At 46.5% G+C, this 16,775-nt stretch overlaps 1 protein-coding gene across 1 annotated transcript; it reads left to right on the forward strand.

Annotated features, from left to right (window-relative positions):
- Positions 1-1,640: 1,640 nt before the first annotated feature.
- POU4F2 (POU class 4 homeobox 2) lies at positions 1,641-4,913 on the forward strand. The gene is made up of 2 exons (XM_043971981.1): positions 1,641-2,276; positions 2,866-4,913. The coding sequence occupies exons 1-2, from the start codon at positions 1,974-1,976 to the stop codon at positions 3,805-3,807; spliced, it is 1,245 nt and encodes a 414-aa protein (XP_043827916.1). The 5' UTR covers positions 1,641-1,973; the 3' UTR covers positions 3,808-4,913.
- Positions 4,914-16,775: the final 11,862 nt, after the last annotated feature.

The following is a 16,775-nucleotide window of genomic DNA, read 5'->3' on the forward strand; positions in this document are numbered from 1 at the left end:
CCGCTCTGTTCTCGCTCCGACTTTGCCCCAGCGCCAGCGCGGGCGCTTCCCCGAGCTGCGCCTCCTGCTTCAGCACCTGCTCGCCACTCCCTAGGCGATGCGCCTGCACCTGCTCCCGGCTACCCTGACGCCCCTGCCCGCTGGGCTATTCCTGCCCAGCACTCCCGGGGTGAGCCCGAGTCCTTTACTACACCCTCCCCCCACCCTGTGTGAGGACCTGGGAAGAGACCTTACGAAGACTTAGCCTACTTTCCCATCCCCTCTGACCCCCAACAAAACACCGTGGGAGATAGGGGTGAAGAGGCGAGGCAGTGGGGTGGGGGGTCACATCTAGCTTTGCAACTGGAGCTAGAAGTCTGTCCACTTCTTAGAGAAGGAACCCGGTCTAGGCACAGAAGTAACACTCTCCCCCCCACCCCCCGGGCAAAAAAGGGTGTCTGGCAGGATATCCGCTAAAAATAGGAGCTAACCGCTGGGTGTAGCGGTGGGAATGAAGATAAGTGGGGTTTGTGCTAGCCCCCGAGGGTACGTGGTGTGTGTGTGTGGTGTGGTATGGTGTGTGTGTGTAGGAGGAACCCGGGAGCGTTCAACACATGCGCTATGTAGTATCTTTGGTTCCCCCCTCCCCTGTACCCAACCCCTCCCCTCTTTTATTGTGGTTAATGAAGAATAATAAATCCAGTGAAAGGTTTTTCAAGCGTATCCACACGAGATTCACATTCACTATACTAGAAAAGGGAGAGGAGGAGGAGGAAAAGAAGGGGGAAGGGAGGCGAGGCGCGCTGTGTGTGTGTATGGGGGGGGGTGCCGAAGAGGGAGGGGGTAGTCGCATGCGCACTCTCATCCAGGGCCCGACCTGCCGCTGTCCAATGGGCTGAGAGCAGTTAGAAACCGAGGGAGAGAGAAAGACTCACAACCCAAATACCCTGATGTCTCTTCTGCACCAGGCACCAGCCGGGTCAAGGTGCGCGGGGCTGAGCTTCGAGACTGAGGCAGTAGCGGCGGCTGCACAAAAGAGCGCTCGGAGGAGAGCAGGGAGAACAGGCTGGTTGGCAGCTGCTCCAGCTGTTCATTCCATCGGGGGCCGGGAACCGGAGTCAGTCAGTGTCGAGGGGTGGGCGGGAACCTGGTACTTGGGTTGGGAAGAGAGAGCTGGGTGAGAGGGAACAGTTAACCGTGGAAGAGAGGGAAAGCCGGTCTCTATTGGTAATCCGAGCCTGGCTCCACAGGCAACTTCATTGCAGAGTTTCTTCCTACTTGGGTAGAGGGGAGGGGGGGCGGGGGGGGGCGAGTGGCGCGGGGTGGTACAGAAGAAACTGAACGGACTGGTGGCAGTCGCCTAGGGCATTTCCCAGTGGCACTGGTGCTTCCTTGGGAAACGGGGAGGGGCCTGGACTAAGGGGAGAAGTGGGGAGATCAGGGGGGGTGGGGGTGGGGGTGGGAGTCAGGGAGGGGGCCAGCCCAGAAACATTGGGATCAAGAGCGCAGGCGGAGGAGGAGGAGGAGAAAGGAGGAGGCAGTCGGTGGTAGTGTTGGTGACAGAGGAGAAGGCGGGGGTTGAGGGTGGGGGGGTTGGGGGGGGTGAGAAAGAGAAAGAGAGACCCGGAGCCCAGAGGGAGAAAAGGAGGGAGAAAGGGGAAAAGGAACAAACCTTGTAGGAGCTTGGCAAGGAAAGGAGGAGGAGGGGGAGCGAGGGGGAAGGCGAAGGAAGTATAACATCGCGGCCGGCCGGAGGCTTGGGGGGCAGTTGCGAGAGGAAAGGGCTGAAGCCAGAGCAGAGCGGAGTCTGGGAACACCAAGAGGCAGCGGCAGCCGCAGGAGCGGAGTCGACCCACGCTGCCCCAAAGCGACACTCAGGTCTCCAAGCGGAGCCTGCTGGCCGCCACCCGAACTTTTCCCTAGCCTTTCCCCGCTCCGGGCATCGTCGGCGCGTCCCGGTGGCGGGTGCTTTGCGCTCCGGGGCGGCCGGAAAGATGATGATGATGTCTCTGAACAGCAAGCAGGCTTTTAGCATGCCTCACGGCAGCAGCCTGCATGTGGAGCCCAAATACTCAGCGCTGCACTCCGCTTCTCCCTGTACCTCTTCGTCCGCGGCACCCTCGTCCAGCTCTCCCAGCAATACTAGTAGCGGGGGCGGCGGCGGCGGCGGCGGCAGCGGGGGCCGGAGCAGCAGTAGCGGCAGCAGCGGCAGCAGCGGTGCAGGCGGCGGCGGTGGTGGCAGCGGGGGCGGCGGAGGTTCCGAGGCGATGAGGCGAGCGTGTCTTCCCACCCCACCGGTATGTATTCTGCATAATCACCCCTTAAAGGCACGTTTTGACAGCCCCCTTTATCTGCTTGATGTTTTTTTCATGTCTGCACAGCAAATCACCCCACACCTCCAATTTTTCCCCCCTCGCTCTCTTTCCTTCTCTCTCTCTCTCTCTCTCTCTCTCTCTCTCTCTCTCTCTCTCTCTCTCTCTCTCTCTCTCTCTCTCTCTCTCTCTCTCTCTCCCTCTCTCTCTCTCTCCCTCAACTTATGTATTCAGTGGATCTGGTCTTTCATATTAATTTTGATGACCTGGGATGTAGCCTCTCTGTGTGTGCTGTGTTGTGTTGGGTGTTATGTAGTCTCGGCGCTCTCTTTTCCTCCTCCACTCTGTTTCTCTCTCTCTCTCCTCACTCCCCCTTCTCCTCTCTCTTTTACCAGGATTTCTTTCTTTCTTTCTTTTTTTCTTTCCTAATCTTCCGAAGATGGTTTAGTTGGGCTGGCTGGCTGGCTGGCTGGCGGCAGCGGGCGGTCAGGCGGGAGCACTGGCGGAGGTGGTGCGGGGAGGAGAGCCTAATTCCCTGTAGTCAGTAATGTGTGCCTTCTACTTGCAATTACAGAGCAACATCTTCGGTGGTCTGGATGAGAGCTTGCTGGCCCGCGCGGAAGCTCTGGCTGCCGTGGACATCGTCTCGCAGACCAAAAGCCACCATCACCACGCGCCCCATCACAGCCCCTTCAAGCCAGACGCCACCTACCACACCATGAACACCATCCCGTGCACCTCCTCCGCGTCGTCGTCTTCCGTGCCCATCTCGCACCCTTCTGCCCTTTCGGGCACCCACCACCACCACCACCATCACCACCACCACCACCACCAGCCGCACCAGGCGCTGGAGGGAGAGCTCTTGGATCACATCACGCCGGGGCTGGCCCTGGGGGCCATGACGGGGCCCGACGGATCAGTGGTGTCCACACCCGCTCACGCCCCGCACATGGCCACCATGAATCCTATGCACCAGGCGGCTCTCAGCATGGCCCACGCACACGGGCTACCTTCGCACATGGGCTGCATGAGCGACGTGGACGCCGACCCGCGGGACTTGGAAGCGTTCGCTGAGCGTTTCAAGCAGCGGCGCATCAAGCTGGGGGTGACCCAAGCGGACGTGGGCTCCGCTCTGGCCAACCTCAAGATTCCCGGGGTGGGCTCTCTGAGCCAGAGCACCATCTGTAGGTTCGAATCCCTCACTCTATCCCACAACAACATGATCGCTCTCAAGCCCATCCTTCAGGCTTGGCTAGAAGAGGCAGAGAAGTCTCACCGAGAAAAGCTCACCAAACCCGAGCTATTCAATGGGGCTGAGAAGAAGAGGAAGCGCACGTCCATAGCTGCTCCTGAGAAGCGTTCCCTCGAAGCCTATTTCGCCATCCAGCCTCGCCCCTCCTCTGAGAAAATTGCCGCCATTGCAGAGAAACTCGACCTTAAGAAAAATGTGGTGCGAGTCTGGTTCTGTAACCAGAGGCAGAAACAGAAAAGGATGAAATATTCGGCTGGGATTTGAAAGGCCCACGATTTCTCTTGGGACTCGTTCCCTTTCTCCGACCCCAAGGTCTCTTCCTTCCTCCACTTCACTTCTCCCCATCTTCCTCCCCACCTTTACTTGTCGGCAAGAAATTATTTCAGTGTTTGATTCCACCAGAGAGAGCAAAGGAGAAAGAGCTATTGAATAAGCCTTTTGAAACTGGGGGGAATGAAGAAACAGGAAAAAAGAAAGAAAGAAAACCAGACTTGAATTTTCAAATTTAAACGATGTTATCCTTCTCCACATCCCTTAGAAAGGCAACCCTGCTCTTTCAAATACTCTTACACTGACTGAAGGCAGATATAAAATCCTTTTTAAAAGACTGAAGAACGATCAAGTAAGATTTGTTTTTATTCTTAAAGACCCTTGTTCCAGTTGAAAAGTACACTTTGCAGCTATTTTTCAGAAAATTAAAATTGTGTCAGGACTGAAACTTTAAACTAGAGTTTGGCCCCTAACATGATAGAGACATCTCAAAAGTATTTTGATTTTAAAAAGAGAGAGATGGCAGATTTTTCTGCATTTACACTGTATATTATATATAATATATTTTTACTGTGGTTATTATTCTCGTTCTCCTCTGAAGTGTTAATGCTTAGAAAAGGAGCTGCCTACTGTGTTCACTGATCTTTAAAAGCTATTATTAGATTACTGCCAAACAATCCTCTGTAAATTATTCATTTATGTCTCTGGCAACTTAATTTGTGCTCATTATGATTAATTAAACTTCTTTAATCTAAGTCTGGTTTAAAAAAAAAAAACAAGGGGAAAGTGTAGATAGTGAACACCAGAAAAGTTTAAGTTTGAAGACTGTCGAATTCCTAAAGCTATATAGTCTTCTACACTGTTCATTTTGGCCCACGTGTAAATTCCCACTCTGAATGAAAATTGTTTCTCCTTTGTTTTTCCTGGCAGTGTTCTTATTTGTGACTCGTTGACACTCTGTAATAGATGTCCTCCGTTATTTGTATAGACCTGATTCACTGTCCAAAGTATTGTTTACTTCCTTACATATTTAATGGGGATTCCCATCTTGTCCCCACCAATCTCTCTCTCTCTCTCTCTCTCTCTCTCTCTCTCTCTCTCTCTCTCTCTCTCTCTCTCTCTCTCTCTCTCTCTCTCTCTCTGTCTCTCTCTCCCCTCCCTCTCTCCCTCCCTCCCTCCCTTCTTTCTCTCTTTCACACACTCATAGGCACAAGCACACAGACACTGCTCTAAAGCTGAAAAGAAATGGTTGGTTTGGTTTGCCTCCTGGTGTTTGTCATTCTAGATTTCAAGACCATTTCACAGTATTTTGACCTCCCAGTTATCCTATATTTTGTTTATTAATTAAAAAAAAACATTATCAGGAATCCTTCCCCTCTTCCCCCCTTACAATCCCTTTGGAGGTTTGTTTGTAGAAAAGCCAAATTTTAATTATTAGAGGGACAGTGCACTGCTTGTAAATTCACATTGTTTGGTGTAATTCTTTTGAAACAACAACAACAAAATAAGGTACGCAACTTCTAGTACCTTAGGTATTGTAAATATTTCATCCAAAATAACATGCACATAGATATATTCTTACAGATTTCGCTGTACTGCTGTTATAATGGAGACTTTCTGAAGTCTTAAGTTCTGTATATGAGCTGGTTTCATTGTTTTTGTTAATAGGAGGTTTATTTAATATAGTCATGTATTAAGTTATTTTCGATGTTGTTCAATTGTCTTTAAATGAAGAAAAGATTTTAATGTTTTATTGGAAAGTATGCTGTTTTTTCATCAAAATATGCTATTGAAATTAAATTGCTTTTAAATGTTAAATTGTTGCTTTAATCATTAATTTGATGATTCTTTTGTGGAAGTGCTTGGAAAACTACTATGACAATTTTGGTGCTTTTTTTCTAGAGTGATGATTATTTTAGGTCCAGGTAGGACCATGGTTTTGTAGCAGAGAATGAATAAGCTGAATTAATTACTGGCTCTTTGACACAGAATTCTACTGCTTAGTATATTGGAGAACCTCTCTTTCTGCCAGGATAATGTGGAGCATTTGACTCCAAATACAGGCAGTTTCCTCCATCTGCCTCCTCCAGACACCAAACAAGGCATCTATGAGTTGCTTTGTAAATGGAAAATATTGGATGAACAACGTTTCCTAATCATCTTTCCTTTCTGCCCCTCCCCTCTCCAGCATTTAGAGAGGAAGCAAACTGGGGAAGCTTGGGAGGTGACTGCTCAGATCACTTCAGAGCAGTGCCAGGGGACCGGGTGTGGCTAGTTATGAAGCTCAGGGTACCTTAGATGTGGCATAGGACCCTCCAGCAGCTCCCTACCATTTGACAGCTCTTAAAGAGTAGACTAGTGACAGGCTAGAGGGGAATGAGTCTGGGTTGGAAGGGCCTCCCTTCCTCCCTTCATGTTTCCCTCCTTTACAGCACTTCTCATCACACTTAAGGAAGCTAGCAGGTCTGGGGTCGGGTGGGGTGGTGGGTTGGAATGAAGGAGAAACAAGGATTGGGAAGGGGGATATTTAAAAGGTGATTCTGCTTTGATGAGGGGAGTCACTGGAGCTGGCAGAGGTCTCTCCAAAGCAGAATGGAGACAAAGAAGTTCTTTCTCTGACCCCAGTCTTTTGCTCAACAGTGAGCCTCAATTTAATCATTTTCAGGCAATCTCAGATTACAGAGTGATTGCGTTTTGTAAACACTTTATGAAGAGGGCTCTGAAATGTATTTAATAATATTGATAGAAAATAGTAATTGTTCAAAATAACAACTATATTTGGCACTTCAAACAAAAAGAGACCAATGGGTTTTCCTCCTTATACTCCCTAGCCTCTCCACCCCATGACTATGCTTTATCTAACCCATGGTCTCCGGTAAAGTGAAACTCCCTCAAGGTGTTTTTAATGTCAGTGACTAAATGGAGGCATGCCAGATTCCCCTACTCAAAATCATTTTAGTAATTCAGACTGTCAATAAATGCTGGAGTGGCACTTGAGTATGCTTTACAGATGTGACAAACCCCATTAGGGATACAGAGTGGGAAGATAAAGGGGGAACGTGGTTATTCTTAATGAAAAAGGGAAGGGGTGAATCCTGCAAATATAAAAATATAGGAAACACTTTATATTCATGAATCAGCCTGGGTTGGGGGACAAGGAAAAGGGACTTTGAAGAAAAGGAAAGAATTATTAAAAGTTTGCTAAGTTTAGAAAAGAGTAATAGGGTGTCTATTTAATTGTTTATTGCTGACTTTATTTCATTCTAGTTTCTGAGAGCTAAAATCCTTCACCTTCATTTAGTCTGTCTCTTCTCTCTTTATTCCTGGCCTTCCGGATTTACTGTTCAATTTCACTGAGTCAAGGCCTTTATTCAGCACCATGGACAGAGCACAGATTGTGGAAAAGCCCCAAGCCTTGTGTTTTTGAGTTGTAAGCCTTGTTTGTCCTCCTATTCTAGGAGTTATCCCAGAGTGGAGGAACTCGAGTCTCTCTTTCAAATGGAAATGAATCCTTCATAAAGGGGAGGACAGGCTTCCCAATTTTGAATGAAATTTTTCTTCAATGTAACACCCAATTCTCCCCAGGACAGTGCTACTAAAAGTGTATTTGTTTGGTTGGGAGTGGGGACCAGAGGAAGGAGGTATTTATTGTGTGCATGTCTAAATACTTTATTTTACAAATAAAGCCATCACATTTTAATCAAAAGAGGAACCCAGGTAGCAAGTAGCAATGGAGAAATGTGTTGAATGAGATGAGGTAGGAGTGGTGGAAAAAAATATTGCTTTCCTCATAAAAAATTTCTAATATATTTTGGGACTTGCAATAAACTTTACATGTTCAAGGTTGTAACAATGAATAAAGTGAAAAAATTAGTAACAATTCAGCCATTTCAACAGTTGGGATAGCAGCATGTCATTTGCCCTGATTCACCAAGTGTTTCTTTGTGTCTTGTGCTGCCTAGGCCCCCCCCCCCATTTAAAACATTTTAGGTTATAATTGGGTAACTAAGACTCGCATACAGAGTTTTATATTTTTACCCCCAAAATGTATTTTTGCTTTCAAAAAGACATTGTTGCCCCTTATTAATTAAACATGCTTAATGACCTCTAATATATTTTCCAGCTCCCAATCTTTGATCTTATAATTCTATGAGTATGGTGGTTTTGTGGGGAAGTGAAGATAGCCAAATAAAACAATTTTCTTCAAGGAGTCTTTTTAGCAAAGAAAGGGGGCAGAGAAATCCCAAGTTAAGGTAAAAGATGTGGAGAGTAGGGGTTGAGACTTAGATAAAAGAGTAAGAAAGTTAAAGTAACAAGGGGAGGGAGAATAATCCATGCACAAAATGCTGTCTAAATATCTTTAAGCACCAACTGTGTGCAAATGGTTGATCTAGACCCTGGGGACCTCAGATGGTTTGAAAATACTCAAAACGGTAACTGATCATATGATAAGATGGAATGTCATTGTCACATCAGTCCAATCAGTAAACATTTATAGGATTCATTTTCTAGCCATTCTCCAAGACTACTAGAAGACTATATTTATCGTGTGGGAAAGGGATGCTTATATAAGCATATTCATATACATGCACTGGTACCCTAGGCTCGAAAGTTCAGCCTCAAGTGAATTATTTTAAACTACATAAAAGACACTAAAAATCAAGCTATTTCCTATGATTCTGTTCACTATGGTCATGTGGATACAAACAGAAAACAATTGACAGCTAGAAAGAGTAGTTTTAGCTACTACATGAAAACACTATATCTCAGTTAAAACACTATATCCCCACTTAGACGTTCTGTTTATTTATACTCTATGTCACTGATGTTTTAGCTACCCAGGGGGTACATTTCTTTCTTTAGACAAACCTCACTGAAAGATTTCTTAGGGGATATCTGGAGATCTGAAGCTGCCAATGAGATACTCAAAAGTAATAAACCTTATCGTACATTCTAATTTTTTTCTAGCAATTACATTTTCTCAATGTGTAACACATGACTAAGGCTTTCCCTCTCAAGAACAGATCTTGAGAAACCAGTGTTTGCAAAGCTTCTGCCCAAATACTCCCTCTCCCCTCCCGTTTTAGGTAAAACATCGTTGTTGATTTTCCTTTTAAATATAATTCTTGTGTTTAGTCCACTTGGAAAGCTCTTTATGATGTGGTAGTGGTGGGGAAATGTGGAACTTCTAAAACTCCTTGATTTTCTTTAAAATCTATTATTCAGAAGATCGGTAGACTAAGTTCTCAAGCAGTTTCTGCGATGAAGTTCAGATATTTCTATGCAGCGCAGAATTCAAAGTACTGGAAATACGCCTTTAACATTCTTGACTGAAATGCTCTTTATCTCACTTGGAAAATAATACTAATAGGAAAGAAGGAAAAAGATAAAGAATGAAGGAAGAAAAGAGAAAAGGAAGGATAAGAAGGGAAGAAAAGGAAAATAAGAATGGAAGAAAAGGAAGAAACGAAAGAAGAAAGAGAGAAAAAAGAAAGAAAGAGGAGTATTGATATTTTCGTCTCCAATGGCAGCACCAGCAGCAACAGGAGAGGGGAAAAAAGTAAGCGTAGTATTCTAATATGGCAAACAGGGAGAACAAGATTCTCTCATAATGAGGATAATTAGAACCACCAGAAGAGCCAAATTCGTCAATAGGCGAGTGAATACGTTGCAACAGGAGCGAAATCTTGAAACTTCTTCCGCTTTTCCCCTTTAAATGAGCCATTCCCAGTACTGAAAGGCTATTATGGGAGAATTAATAAATTACACAGCGAATTATTAAATCCAGATAATTACAAGGAATAAGTAAGTAATCATTAGTTATCTCAGCTAATTACTGTGGGTCAGAGCGAGCCGGAATGTGAAATCCTCCTCGGGAATTGAAATTAACTTTCCACAGCGAGGCTCTCTGCTTGACATCCCCAGTCTGTGGCCACATGGCAGCTCCCCTGTGAGCCAGTCTTTCTATTTAACTTGGAGAGAATGGAAATAAAATTAAGTGGCGACGTGATAATAGGGAGCTGCTCAGAAGGAAAACTCTGTGGCTTTTATTTTTTACCTTTAATGCCCGGAAGACGAGAAGCTTTCTTAAAAAAAAATTTTTTTTAACGTCCTCATTGGCGTGAATTCTCTCTCTCTCTCTCTCTCTCTCTCTCTCTCTCTCTCTCTCTCTCTCTCTCTCTCTCTCTCTCTCTCTCTCTCTCTCACACACACACACACACACACACACACACACACACACACTCCCCACCCCTACATTCACAAAGTAGCCTGGTCTAACATAGGTTAATTGCACTAGGCGAAGGTAGAATCGAAGAACAAGCGTTTTGCGCTACTGTACGTACGTACGTATGTATGTAGGTATGTGGTGTATAGGGGTTTGGTAGATTCTGGGTGAGGGGAATAAACAGAATGAATGAAGCCAGGAAGAAGTAGAAGGACTATGTCCCTCTTTCCTTTCATCTTATGCACTAGAAAGGCTGCCCAAGTGGGAAGCAGGGTATCATCATCTGTTTGTTTTGTTGGGTAACAATAAGCTTTAATCTCTGAATGGTAAGAACCAGTTTAGTGCAAACGCTTCTCTGTTGATCTTTCGCCAGAAACCTTCCAGAACTGATGTCATCTTTTTTCATACAGGCAGCACTTTCTGAAGCCATCCTCCTCCCACCCTTCCTCTTATCTCCCCTCCCCCCAGAATCTCAAAGAACAGAGAAGACTCTGGACCCTGTGTGCCTGTTGGAAAGTGTGTTTGTATGATATTATAATCGTGCCTACCAGTTTCTCCTAATGAAGGGCGGATAAAGAAAACTGCTGTTAATTTATCAAATTGGGGAGGAGAAGGAGAGAGGAAAGCTAAGCTTTTTTTTTTTATCAATCGCAATTAGATGGACAGTCTTTCCAGTCTTTCCCCCTCACTCCTTGCTCCAGCCTGGGATGATAATAAAAATTTAATGAAGCCTGGGACGAGCAGAGAGCTCCGTCTGGGGACCATGGAATAGAATATTTTAACTGTACATTTATACCAAGTGTCTGGCTTCAAAGACGTGACTGCTTTTAATCTCGAATTAGAAAACCACAGACTTGAAATTAAATATTAGATACGCCCGGATCCCCTTCCTTTTTGGAATATTGTCACGATTGTGTTTTTCTACATTGCCCTGGTTACACACACCACACACACACACACACACACACACACACACACACACACATACACACGCACACACATCTTAGGTCTCCAATTACATTTCCGTGAATAATAGATAGCTTTGATAGGGTGCAGCATTCCGGTGCTTTGGCTTTTTTTTTTTTTTAAATAGAGTTAATGCAATATTAATTGGCTGTAGCTGTTATAAGAATGCGCAGCCCCCTTTTTTCAGGAACAAATCGATGAGGTGGGGATGTGGGAAAGAATCGAGGCAGAAGCTCTTCCCTGGCTGGGGACCTTTTTTTATCCCAAGCTTTCCAAGCTTTTAGGTAAGTGCAGACCTTTGGTGAGGTTTAGGGGCGGGAGTGGCGCTGGCTCTGGCCCGCGGAGCGCGCTCTCTCACCTGCCTGCCTGCCTGCCTGCTTGCCTGCCTGCCGGCCTGCCTGTTTGCTTGCTCTGGGTCCCAGCTGCAGAGACAGGAGGCGAGGGAAGGAAGTAGCCCAGGCGCTGGGGAGCGGCTGGGGAGTGAAGGGAGGAGGATCACAGAGAAACCTTCTTCCATACCCCAACTCTGCCCCTGCTGTGGGTGCGCTAGGAAGCGGCAGCCGAGAACCCTTACCCACAGTCTTGGCAGGCTTACGCGGCATCAGAGGATCGCGAACTACTAGCAGCTCTTCCCCCCCTCCCCCCTCCCCAGCTAGCCCCACCTCCTAATTCCCTCCCCCACGCCCCGTGGACCCCTCCCAGGGGCGAGGGGGCGGGGGGAGCTGTATCAGGGTGCAAGAGGTAGAAAGCAAGGGATGGGGGGGGAGCGGTTGGAGACGCTCCCCTTCCGAAGGCGGATTTGCCCCGGGCCCCGGGCCAGGAGCTGCCCATTGCCCCCTGCGGGCCCCCAGCGGCCCGCGGAGCAGACGTCTTGCCAGCCGGAGAATCTGAGAGTCAAAGAGAAAGAGCAAGATTGAGAGCGGCGGCCTGGGCGCCTTGGCCCCTCACATTTTACTAATCACGTCTATTTAAATTCTAGCGCGGTCTGCCGCGCTCTCCCCGGGAAAGCTCTGGAGAACTGGACCCATCAATTATTCTGAAAAATCCCTGGCTACGTGAGGCTTCCAACGACTTGGGGTGGGGGGGAGGAAGGATGGGAGGAGTAAGAGGAGAGCTGAGACAGGTCCTCTTCCCCACCCCCACGCTGCCTCCCCCCCCCCGCCTCTCCTCCCCCCCCCCCGCCCCATTAGCCAGCCCTTTGCCTTCAGGCCCAGTGAAATGTGTATCTGCCCCCTGCATTTCTCCCTCCTTCCCTCCCTCCCTCCCTCCCTCCCTTCCTCCCTTCCTCCCTTCCTCCCTTCCTCCCTTCCTTCCTTCCTTCCTTCCTTCCTTCCTTCCTTCCTTCCTTCCTTCCTTCCTTCCTTCCTTCCTTCCTTCCTTCCTTCCTTCCTTCCTTCCTTCCTTCCTTCCTTCCTTCCTTCCCTCTTTCCTTCCTGAAGACTGGGGTACTGTTGCCTTATCAGTCTCTTGTCAAAAAGGACAGGTTTCCCAAAGACTTACTGGAACATCCACCCCTCTTGAGGGCCTGAACTGAAAAACTCTAAGGGGGGCGGGGCTCAATATATTCCCTTCTCTGGTCAGAACAGGCCTTCAGAGAAGATAACAGGAGGATAGACTTTGAGGTCCCGGGGGAGAGGTCTGTCCAGGTCAGGAATTGCCAGTAGAAATTGAGGAATCTGGGAGTTTGGAATCGCCCTGGCTCTGGTGTTTGGTGAGACTGGAGTCCCCCGGGAAACACTTCTCCTTCCCCTCCCCCCCTTTAGGTTCTGCATTGCCCAGGGGTAGAAATGGTGGTTAAATAAATAGGAGGAAAAAGAGGAGAAAAGGGAGCAGGTTCCCTCCAAAGTCCTGATCTGAGAAAGCTGGACAGTAATTACTAAATCCAAAGCCCCAGCACTGGGACTACAACCATTACTCCAGCTGTCACTGGGCAGAAAGCAGGAGCCCTCTTACCCCAGAGCCTCTGGGGCATGTGAAACTCTCTCCCCCCTCTTTCCCTTCTCTCTCTCTCTCTCTCTCTCTCTCTCTCTCTCTCTCTCTCTCTCTCTCTCTCTCTCTCTCTCGTTCTCTCGTTCTCTCTCCCTCTTGCTCTTCCTCCCTCTCTCTCTCCCTCCCTCCTCTTCTCTTCCCTTCTCTTCTCTCTCCCTTCTTTCTCTTTCTTCTCTCTGCTCTCCTCTCTCCCTCTCCCCTCACTCTCCACCCACCCCATATATCTTGCTTTTCTCCTATCATTTTCTTTTTTCTCTTCCCCCTTCTTTCTTGTCCATTCACTCCTTTCTCCATCCCTCCCCCTACACTTACTCTCATTCTCTTTGACACACAGATTCATAAACTCTTTTTGCCTTTTCCTCAGGAGAGAGGATCCTTCAACAGAGTACGGTCCTTCAACAAGCCCCTCTCCCTCATCTCCATTTCAAGGGGGTGCAGTTATGATCTGCTTACCCTTTAGTTTTTCAAACAGTTTGCTTTTCTGAGTAATTTAATGAGGTTAGTATGGTAAAACACCACAAAACAAAACAATTTATAGGAGATAACCATATTTCTCAAATTAGCACTTAATCCTACTCCCTCCTGAGTAATTTCCTTCAAGACAAAAAGTTGTCTCTAAGTTAGTAAGGGGTTATTGCGGGGGAGGGAGAGATTAAAAATAATTATTGTAGCAAGTTCAGATGAGCACAGTGTTTGTATTTAGCAGATGAATTCATGTAAGCCAAGGATCTCTTGAGTTAGATCCCAGGAGATACATAGATGCTATGCACACACTCCCTAATAATCCCATTCTCCTAAAAGGTTCCAGTATTTACTTTGGGGGAAAAAAGAAACCCAAATTTTTGATTACACTATGTACTTTTGACTAAACTGGATGAAATCACCAAGGCAAAATTACCCAGGGCTCTGGCGTATTGATGATGTGTTATTGGGTTGATTTGGAAAAACCTGGTACTCTCAAGTTACAGTTAGTTATCTGTTGCTTCCCCATAAATGTGTTTAAGTTTTCCTTTTGAGAGTCCTGTTTATGGACTTAGTGTTGAATAAGCCATTGTGTCCTGCCTGTCGGGTTCCTTCATACAAATCTATCTATCCCTTTACTTTTAGTTCCAGCAGGGTCAGTCAGCAGTCCTCTTCTGCTAGGTGGAGGGAGTAAAACTGAGCTGGGTCACTGGTTGCCTAGTCTCCCGGTCTGTGGACCTGCCTTGACTGAGCCCCAGGGCACCATGGAAGCTGAAGTTGGAGGGGGAGCTGTAAAATGATGCTTAATGGCCAGCTTGATGGAAATCACATTACAGCGTGGCAAAGGCACATGTTAGGTCCTGATGCATCTGTTCCAGTAGAATGACAGGAGAGAAGGCAGAGAGTTAAAGGCAAATGAGATCAGCTTTCTGCTTTGGAGATTTCCCCCCTTCCTCCTGTTTAATACACACAAATATGGGGGAACTTAGAGGTCCAGTCCATCTCCTAGTGCTAAGCTTCCATAAAATCCTTTTCATTCTTCCTAAGGAAGATACCTACTTTCCTTTGAAGGGACTCAAAGTGGGCAGTTTTGTGCCTTTAAAACAAATATAACTTAAATTTCTTTGATTCTTTGATTTCCAGTTGACCCATTCGACCCATGAGATGGAGCCTTTGACTGGTTAGATATTGGATGCATGGTTAAAGAGTTTCTGTTCCTACCTGATTCCATAGCATAGGCTCAGTGGCCCTATCCTAGTATGACTGTGATCTCTGGGTAATAAGAATAGGGATAGATGGCACCCCAGAAAGGTTAGGGCAAGTTGCCAGGTTGGAGGTAGGAAAGAGAGAGAGAGGAGCAGGTAGTGATTACATCCACGATTCTGCTTCAAATTGGGATTCAGGGAGTCCTGAATTCTTAAGGGAGAGGAGGTAGATTCCTGGTGTCCTACGGGAGACTTGGCAGTCTATTTTGCTAAATTCCCCTAATTTTTTTTTCATTCCATCTAAGACCCCAAATATGCTGAGGGTGAGAGAACTCCTTGAGAGTTGGGATTATATTTTGCCTTTGTTTTGACGAGAACCTGGCACAACCCCTGGCCCATAGTAGGTACTTAGTAAATGTTTGTTGACTTGACTTGAAATATAACCTGTGTTTTTAGTCCTAGTTGAAGAGTCCCATTACTCTGCCAAATGGCCTCTGTGTTACCAGCCAGATGGGGAAAAGAGCCCTGAATCCTTGACCCGGAGTCTTAAGAGCACTGGACCCAATGTTTTAAGACCTAGTTCCAACCCTGAAGCCTCCCATAGTTCCTAGCTGTGTGAATATGCTCTAGCTAATTAAGCCTTTCTGAGCCTAAATTTCCCCGTCCTTAAATGGGCACAATAATACTTGCACTCGTCACCTCACAGGGCTATTTTAAGGTAAATGCTTTGCAAACTTTAAAGTTCTGCATAAATGTGAATTATCATTCTTTTTAAAGGATGGCAACCTTTCCTCTCGGTGAAGTTAAAGCCATATTTTATTCCTCCTGAGTGAGAAGCACTGTAGGTTTCTGAGGACTGTGGGGTTCTTAGACTCATAGGACATAGAGCTAGAAGGGACTTTAGACATTTAGTTCAAACCCCCTCATTTAACATATGGGAAAACTGAGAATCAGAGAGGGAAAGCGAGGGAAAGTTGCAGGTCACACAGAAGCTGAGGAGCAGAATCTGATTTGATATCAGATCCCCTATTCCAAGTCAAAAGATCTTCCCACTAGATATACTTCCCTCCCTCTCCCCCTCCCCCACCACAGGCACAACAATTTACGATTTTTTTAACTCGCCAATCTATTTCTTATTTGTTTTCTAATTTCCAGCAAACCGACCAACCAACCTAATTCCAACTCTTTAGACAGGGAACCACTGGTTACATGGGATATCTGCTTTGCAACTTTTGTAGAGTTCAAATGGCTGTTAAACAGGATATTGTTGCAAGGCTCTGCCTCTTCTTTCTGTATATGAGTCAGTGGATTTCACTGATCATTTTTCTCTGCTATTAGAGTATGTTTGCTTTTGATTCATAGTTTGTAGAAGAAGTAGATAGTTCCTGGGAACAGCTAGGTGCTATGGTAGATAAAGCACAGGCCTTGGATTCAGGAGGACCTGAGTTCAAATATGACCTCAGACACTTACTAGCTGTGTGACAGTGGCAAGTCACTTAACCCTCATTGCCCGGGAAGAAGAAGGAGGAGGAGAAGGAGGAGGAGGAGAAGGAGAAGGAGAAGGAGAAGGAGAAGGAGAAGGAGAAGGAGAAGGAGAAGGAGAAGGAGAAGGAGAAGGAGAAGGAGAAGGAGAAGAAGAAGAAAGCCGCTATGCAGAAGAGGTATTGTCCATTGGCCTAGGAAAGAGGGCCTGGTAGTCCTGCACTTTTCAGGGAGAAGCAGAAGTGTAGCAAGCCCTGGAGAGTGGGCAAACCAAAAAAGCTACGGAAATGACAGGAAGGTAGTAAAGTCACTAATGTTTGGCAATCATGTTCCTCTCCATTTAGCCAAAGTAACTCAAACTGAGGTTGTCTGTTATGCCAAAGGTACCCATGTTAGCACTGAGATTCCAGGGATCCTGTAGTTTCTGCTATTCAGTATAAAGGGATACACAAGAAGAAAAAAATGCACTTAATTTAAGGGCTGGGGGGAAGATTCAATCTTTCCAATTTTCAATAAGGGCAGGACCCAAAAGAAAGAAACTCATGGAAGCCAGGGGTCTTTGGCAAACCCCAAATTGGCAAACCCAGCTTCTTCTGTCAGCAAGTTTTTAAAATGGTAGAGGTAACATCTTT

The sequence above is a fragment of the Dromiciops gliroides genome, chromosome 6 (genome assembly GCF_019393635.1).
Source record: "Dromiciops gliroides isolate mDroGli1 chromosome 6, mDroGli1.pri, whole genome shotgun sequence".
NCBI classification, from domain to species: domain Eukaryota; kingdom Metazoa; phylum Chordata; class Mammalia; order Microbiotheria; family Microbiotheriidae; genus Dromiciops; species Dromiciops gliroides.

What these genes read in the sequence shown, in the direction of transcription:
- POU4F2 (XM_043971981.1), top strand. Translation starts at nt 1,974, where the DNA reads ATGATGATGATGTCTCTGAACAGCAAGCAGGCTTTTAGCATGCCTCAC. An exon ending in CGTGTCTTCCCACCCCACCG is followed by an intron (nt 2,277 to 2,865) that starts GTATGTATTCTG and finishes TTGCAATTACAG; the next exon opens with AGCAACATCTTCGGTGGTCT.